Raw genomic sequence first — 7,212 nt, 5'->3', positions numbered from 1 at the left:
ACCGGCCAGATGTCCGAAAGAGGATTCGGCATCTCTGTATCCTCGGAGTACACGCTGGGGGGAAGTCTTCGGGTGACGAGGATATATATATGGCTTGCTGCGCCAGTCCGTGTCACATGTGGGTGGAGAGAGGTAGGAACATGGAAATGAAAACACAAGCCCGGCCAGCTGGGCAAAGGGCTCTGGCTGCTTATTCAGGCCGCCAGAAGACAAGCAAGCATCCTCAGGCGGGAGCCGGGAGATTGCCGGATGCCGGGACAAGATTAGTTATTAGCAGAGAAATTTAAGTACCGAAGTAACAAGAGGATACTGCGGCCATGGCGAGCAGACTTTTGCATACCCGGCTCGCCGACCTCCTTTCCCCGTTCCACGGCCGGCCACCACACACCGCCAGAAATGGTCCATTGTGGATGATGAGTTTGAGAGATGCTACCCGGCTTGTGTCGGCGCAGCCGCAAATGATCATTGGAATGACCCACGTCAGCTCCCCTCGCACGGGGATCACGATTCACGTCTGACCCGGACCCCTCTCATTATCTCTCCTCCCCCCCTTTCCTCTTTCTTTTCCTTTTTTTTAACCGTCGCGACCCTCCTCCTCTTGTTTGATCCTCGGACTCTGCGGCGGCGCCTCCGCAACCGCCTCGTTGACCACCATCCCTTCCCTCTCCTTCCTTTCCTCCTCGACCTCGACCTCCATCTCGACCTTGTCCACCACCTGGTCCTCCTTTTCCTCCTTCTTGACCTCCACCACCACCTCCTTCTTCTCCACCTTCGTCGTCGTCGTCGGGGTCGGCGGGGTCGGCGGGGTCAGCGTCATCGCCGCCCTCCTCTTCCTCCCCTCGAGGACCTTTGCCCTGTCGGCGCTCTTGCACAGGCCGCGCAGGCCGAGCTCGCAGTCGCCGCAGCGGCGGCCGACGGGCAGGCAGACGGTCTGGCCGAGGCCGACGAGCAGCCAGTTGATCTCCTTCCAGCGGTCGCGGGGCAGCCAGCTCTCCAGGGCGCGGCGGGTGTCCTCGGGGGCGCGGGTGGGCGGGCGCTGCCAGCCCCAGAGGTTGGTGATGCGGTGGACGTGGACGTCGACGCCGATGCCCTCGACGCGGCCCCAGCCGTGGGTGGCCGACATGCACAGGTGGGCCATCTTGGGCCCGACGCCCGGCAGGGAGGTGAGGCCGTCGATGGTCGGGGGGATGTCGGAGCCGAAGCGGTCGCGGAGGATCTCGGCCGTCTGCTTGAGGTAGCGGGTCTTGTTGTTGTGGAAGCCGACCTTGCCGATGAGGCGGTTGAGGACGGCCGGGTCGACGGCGAGCACGTTCTCGAGCGTCAGGCCGGGCCGGGCGCCCGGCTGGTGCGGGGGCAGCTCGGTGCGCAGGCGCGCCATGGCCTCGGCGTTGACCGTGTCCTTGGTCTGGCTCGAGAGCATGAGGGCGACGAGGGTGTGGAAGCGCCGCTCGCGCGGGCTCGCGTCCGGGTCGGCCAGCCGCTCGCACCCCATCGTGTCGACGGCCGCGTTGGCGGCGGGCCCGCTGATGCGCATCTGCCTGACCAGCTCGTACATCTCCTCCCAGTCCGAGGGCGGCTCGACCGTGACCGCGCCGGTGGCGGCGTCGGTGGTCTTGCGCGCCGGCTTGCGCGCGCGGCCGCGCGGTCGGTCCTTGGTCTCGCTCCTGGCTTCGGCTTCGGCTTCGGCTTCGGCTTCGGCTTCGGAGGCTGGCTGCCCTGCCGTCGTGACCTCGGCGGTATCCATCTCGGCGTCGATCTCGGGTTTGATCTCGGGCTTGATCTCGGCCTTCGTCGTGCTCCTCGTCGCGACCCGCCGCGATGCCGAGCTTCGGCTTCGGCTTCGGAGGCTGGCTGCCCTGCCGTCGTGACCTCGGCGGTATCCATCTCGGCGTCGATCTCGGGTTTGATCTCGGGCTTGATCTCGGCCTTCGTCGTGCTCCTCGTCGCGACCCGCCGCGATGCCGACTGGGTCACCGTGTCGGTGTGCTTGCGCTTGCGCTTGCGAGTGTGCGAGACGGTGGTCTTGATGGCATCCTCGATGTCGGAGCCCAGTGTCACCTCTTCGGTGGCGCCATTATTGCCGGTGCTGGCGTCGATGCCCGTCGGCGGGCTGCCATTCGTGCCGTTCGTGCCATCATTGTATGCGAAGCGGGCGAGGCTGGCGCGTGTCAATCGACGTGGCACGGCGGCGGCGGCGGCCGAAGCTGTGTCGAAATATTTAGGCGTTTTTTCTTTGGCGGCGCGTGGGGCCCGCATGATCCTTAACATGCGGCTGCGGGGGCTCACGGCAGGCGCGCGCCCTCCTCGGTGTTGGTTCGATGATCGCGATCGCGTCCCCGCGCCTGGGCGACGTGTTTCTGCACGTCAGCAGACCCAGTTAATCCGTATGTACGGAGTACGGATTACACTAATTCGTACATTTCATTTCAATTGCTCCCTGCAAGACCCCTGTCCATCGTTAACTTGCCCGGGCCGCCGGGTCGGCAGGGTGCCGGCGCTAGCCGATTATGGGATCCAATTATGGGGGTTAGAAGCTTAACTAGTACGTAGTCACTCCGTACGTAGTACAGACATCGTCGTACAATGTAAGACATGCTATTGGTCATAATAGTCTGGGCATTTACTCTTGTACCTACCGTAGTTCCATGTCTCGGAAAGAAAAGCCATCAGAGCTAGTGTACGGATTACTTATAAGCACTCGTACACCAAGGTAACGGATATACAGAAGTTGATCCTCTCAGTTTTGAACCTATGTGATCATGACTCCGTACATAGATGTTTTTCTATGAGCAATATCAAGCAGTCAACCCCTCCGTGCTCCCTCCTCCACCAAAAAGAACAAGCCCCACCTCCTTTCCAAACTCCCCCTCATTCCTATCACACCTAACGCCTACGCTGCAAACGAAACGACGAAACGACCCTCCTTTTCAAACGCCGGAAACTCTTTATCAGAACGCCACTAAATCAGACCAAGCCACACACCAACGCCAGAAGTTGGCCCGTCCCCCCCCCCTTCTTCTTTCACCCCTTAATATCTTCCCTTGAACACAACGAAAGTAAATCAGACCAGAAACTCCTCCGTGACCCAGTGCTTCAACACCAGCCTGCCCTCCTCGAACCCGGGCTTCTCCATGCGCACGATCATGGCCGCATGACTATGGTTGTGCTTGTGGATCCACACGGGATACTTGCGCCATCCCAGCTGATCCAGCGCGTCAATGGCCGCGAACTGGTACGCGGCCAGCGCCAGCGTGGGGAAGGGACTGCTGCCGCTGCCGCTGCCGCTGCCGCTGCCGCTTTCGCCGCCGGCGACGTCCTGGGCGAGCGACCGCTCCGTCTCGCGCGCCGCGCACTTCTTCTTTCCGGAATCTTCTCCTTCTTCTTTCTCTTCTTCCTCCTCCTCCTTTCCTCCTCTTTCTTCTCCTTCCTCCTTCTGCTCCTCATCCCGACCGTGCCCATCATCATCAGCCTCAACATCGGGCTGCTCATCGCGACGATCGTGAGCGGGGGCGGGGGGAGGAGGAGGAGGGTTGACGAGGAGGTACTCCTCCTCGGCGGCGCCGGCGGCGTCGACGTAGGCGTCCTCGACGGCGCCGCGGACCTCGCGGATGAAGAGGTCGACGCCGCGGAAGGCGCCCGTGGGCACGCCGCCCAGCCCGCGCTCGTGCAGGCGCACGCGCCGCGCCGACCGCGCCGTCTGCACCGCGCTGTTGAGCAGGAACGCCACCGTGCCCAGCGGCACCAGCACCGCCAGCACCAGCGCCATCGGCGCCCGCCGCGCCCACCTCCGGAGCGCCGCGGCGGCCGCGGCCACGGCGGCGGTCTCCTTGGCTACCGCTGCTGTTGCTGCTGTTGCTGGTGCTGCGGCTTTGGTTACGGGGAGGTCATCGTGGATTGCGGTGGCGGTGGTTTTGGTGGTGGTGGTGGTGGTGGTAGTAGTAGTGTCATCATCGATGATGGGGGAGACCGGGTCGGCCGGGTCGAGGATGACGTCTTCGTAGCCCTTGAGGTAGCGGACCCTGACCTTGGTCAGGTCGACAAAGGGGTCGGTCTTGGAGATGCCGGTGGTGTAGAAGACGGCGCTGCGGTCGTTGACGATGTTCGTGTAGAGGGTGTGGCGCTTGAACCTGGCCAGGCCCGACATGAAGATGGAGCTGGGGTCGGCCAGGACGGCGAGCAGCGGCTTGCCCGTGTCGCGGAACTTGTCGATGCCGAAGAGCTGGCGGCCCGAGGTGCAGAGCGTCCGGGCGCCCAGGACGTTCCACATGTGGTTGTGCCAGCCGCGCAGCGGCGTGCGCACCCCGAGGAAGGGGCTCGCGAAGGCGGTGAAGTTGAGGCACTCGAGGTTGTCGAGGACGCCCCGGGCAAAGAGCAGGCCGATGGCGTACCGGGCGACCAGCCCGCCCAGCGAGTAGCCGACGATGCTGAGCTTCTTGATGCTGCCGCCCCTGGCCCGGATCATGTCCAGCTCCTCCTCGATCTCGTGGCACACGCGCTCACCGCCCAGCTCGATGCCGTCGTACGTGAAGGAGCCGCTGTTGCTCTTGGCCAGCAGGATGTAGACCCGGTCGGGCGGGTGCTGCGCCCGGAGGGCTTTGGCGACCGACGCCATGTGGTTCGGATTGCCCCATAACTATACGTACGAGAGAGAGAGAGTGCGATTAGAGTTCCTGAGTAAGCGCATGAGTCGCCGCGTGCGTGGTGTGTGCATGTAACGTACCCCATGCACCAACACGCAGAGGTGATCGGCCTTCAGGGACCCCCCCGAGTAAGAAGACGGATCTGAACCTGCTGCCATGGTTGATCAACGAGCGCTCCGACTGGACGAGAAGGGCCGGTCAGGTTTGCGGCAAGCCGCGTTTCAGCAGACTGAAAATAGGAAAAAAAAGAAAATAAAACCTGCTTCGACTGAAGAAAAACAAAGAAAAAAAAATATGAAGAGGGAAAAAATTTTTTCTTGCGAAATAGAGCAACCACCCGGGCTTGAGAGAAGGCCTGTTGTCTTGGCTCCTTTTTCTCCCTTCTTTCTTCTTCTCCTCTTTTCCAGATTTACGTTTTCTTTTTATTTAGCGCGCGGATCGGGCCGTCCTCGCGTTCAGCAGTTTGGTTCCTTTTTTTTGTTCCCCCTGCTGCTGGGTGGTAAGCAGCAGTCAGGGTTGGAGAGCAAAATGGATGGCTGAACTAAAGCGTCAAAGCTGATCAAAAAATTCCAACCATCGCCGGGATTCCTCTCTACCTGTATTTAAGAGAGCGCCTTGCGGCACATTGGCGGAGGGAATCCTGCCCCGAATCTCCGAGACGTTTGATGGCTAAGCGCACTTTTCTTGTACACTTATCGCGCGGGTGGCCGCGCAAGTTGGACCCAGGCGCAGCAATGCCCACGTCACATTGGCGATAAAAAGGCTTGCCAACAGGTCTCACGGTGGGTAACAAGGAGGGGTGGGGGAAAATGGGGGGAAAAGGGGGTGGGGGGGGTAGAGGAGGGGTTTTTGTATCGCTTCTGGTTTCTTGGCAACCCGACCGCACGGCGATTTGCCAAAAACGCACAGTGAGCACGCGACACGCATTGGGACTTCTTCGACAACAAAAGAAGAGGAGATCACGCATCCAGAGTCGAAATCGGCGGCTTCAATCGACGTCTCTTTCTTTCGAACCGTCTGGTGTATCCGGGTTTCTGCTTCCTTGTCCACAGGATCATCATCGCAGATCCGATAAGAAGCCTGTGATAAGGCGAGAGAGCAAACGATAAACCAATTTCGGCCTTTCTGTGTAATCTGTAGTTATGGATACCTTGTTTCACATTTGGGTCCGCTTTTGGGCGACGTGAAGGAGATCGCTCCAAGACCCAATTTTGTGTAGCGGTCAGGTCACGGGCAAGCAGTTTCTGGTGGCTATCGGAAAAGTGGTGGAACGTTATTAACATGGCTAGAGGAAGAACAAACAAGAGCACAAAATTGGGAGGGGGGAAAGAGGAACCATTACTACAGTCGTACTCCATTACTACGCCTTGACAGGCAAGGTCGCACCGCCGAGCAGCCCCGCGCCCCTGCCCTTCTTTGGCCGACCCCTCGTGTTCAAGGAGTACCACAGGAGGATGGTCAGCAGTGCGGCGCCGACCTGCCAGAGCATGGCCACGAGGTAGAGTCGGATGGTGTGCGGCCACCGCATACCGTCGCCTGGTCCGACTCCAATCCCAACCTCAAGCCCCTCCGCGTTCCCATTCGCCTCCGCCTCGATATCGGAAGCAGAAGAGGCGGAAGAAGAAGAAGGAGAAGGAGAAGGAGACAAAGACGGAGAAGGCCGGTCTAAGACGGCCCGCAGCCGCACGACCTCGTCCGTGACGACGCCGTCGACGCCTTTGCTGACCGCCCAGGCCATCCAGCGGGGCTCGTTGACGGTCCAGACGAACAGGCGCCGGCCACGCGCGCGGACGGCCCCGCGGAAGGCGGCGCCCAGGGGCCCGACGAGGGTAGGCTGGGCCAGGTTGAAGTGCACGTCCGAGTACTCGTCTGAGAGGAAGCGGCGGGCGTAGAGCAGCGAGAAGCCGATGTAGGCGAGTGGGTGGCCCGGCAGGTGCAGGCGAGCATGGCGGATGTAGTGTTCCTTTTTGTTTTTCCATTGCTCAGTAACTGACCGCCAATATTCTCTACGGGAAAAAAAATAAAAAGGAAGGAAAATAAAAAGGAAGGAAAATAAGGAAAGGAAAGAAAATAAAAAGGAAGGAAAGGAAGGAAAGGAAGGAAAGGAAAGGAAGGAAAGGAAGGAAAGGAAGGAAAGGAAGGAAAGGAAGGAAAGGAAGGAAAGGAAGGAAAGGAAGGAAAGGAAAGAAAGGAAAAAAAAAAAAACAACGTACATTCCACGCCCCAATTACGATCCTTTTCTTCCACCCTTTCATGTCCCCCCCGGGCGGCGGGGGGGCCGAAGCGATGGTGCGCGCGACGGCGGGGAGCAGGCGCTCCGGGTCGTCGTCGGTCTTGATGTCGAGCAGCAGCCAGACGGAGGCGGCGGCGGGCGGCTCGGACGAGGCGGCCGCCGTGGCCAGCCACTCGAGCAGGTCGGCCAGCCGGGGCATGCCCTCGCGCGGGTGCTGGAGCGTCCGCAGGGTGCTCAGGTACGACCAGTCGCAGTCGGCGATGCGGGCGTCGACGCCGAAGCAGCGCTTGAGCGTGGGGTCCTATAGATGAGATAGAGAGAGTGCGTGTGTTGGGGGGG

General features: G+C 60.7%; 3 protein-coding genes across 3 annotated transcripts in view; all 3 read right to left on the bottom strand.

Moving 5' to 3' along the window:
• Positions 1-574: 574 nt before the first annotated feature.
• P884DRAFT_196371 (DNA glycosylase) lies at positions 575-2,256 on the bottom strand (the record flags this gene model as incomplete). Its single annotated transcript, XM_069437978.1, has 3 exons — positions 575-715; positions 749-1,756; positions 1,870-2,256. The coding sequence occupies 3 exons, from the start codon at positions 2,254-2,256 to the stop codon at positions 575-577; spliced, it is 1,536 nt and encodes a 511-aa protein (XP_069299482.1).
• Positions 2,257-2,625: 369 nt separating this feature from the next.
• On the bottom strand, positions 2,626-5,182 carry P884DRAFT_220555 (putative serine esterase-domain-containing protein). The gene is made up of 2 exons (XM_069439457.1): positions 4,721-5,182; positions 2,626-4,633 (listed from the first exon to the last, which is right to left on the bottom strand). The coding sequence occupies exons 1-2, from the start codon at positions 4,796-4,798 to the stop codon at positions 3,062-3,064; spliced, it is 1,650 nt and encodes a 549-aa protein (XP_069299481.1). The 5' UTR covers positions 4,799-5,182; the 3' UTR covers positions 2,626-3,061.
• Positions 5,183-6,000: 818 nt separating this feature from the next.
• Positions 6,001-7,212, bottom strand: part of P884DRAFT_196221 (PLC-like phosphodiesterase) — a gene marked incomplete at both ends in the record, with an annotated part of 1,637 nt that continues 425 nt past the window's right edge. Inside the window, 2 exons of the mRNA XM_069437961.1 lie at positions 6,001-6,603; positions 6,854-7,174. Of these exons, the coding sequence (XP_069299480.1) occupies positions 6,001-6,603; positions 6,854-7,174 (924 nt within the window). The remainder of the gene's footprint in view (positions 6,604-6,853; positions 7,175-7,212) is intronic.

This window comes from Thermothelomyces heterothallicus, assembly GCF_042370625.1.
Source record: "Thermothelomyces heterothallicus CBS 202.75 unplaced genomic scaffold P884_scaffold_6, whole genome shotgun sequence".
NCBI classification, from domain to species: Eukaryota; Fungi; Ascomycota; class Sordariomycetes; order Sordariales; family Chaetomiaceae; genus Thermothelomyces; species Thermothelomyces heterothallicus.
Note: the sequence above shows the minus strand (reverse complement) of the source record. Positions and strands in the feature narration are given on the sequence as shown.

Excerpts from the sequence above, each read along its gene's own strand:
- P884DRAFT_220555 (XM_069439457.1), bottom strand. The coding sequence starts at position 4,798 with ATGGCAGCAGGTTCAGATCCGTCTTCTTACTCGGGGGGGTCCCTGAAG. Across the intron at positions 4,634-4,720 it reads TCTGCGTGTTGGTGCATGGG|TTATGGGGCAATCCGAACCA; the intron begins GTACGTTACATG and ends TCGTACGTATAG.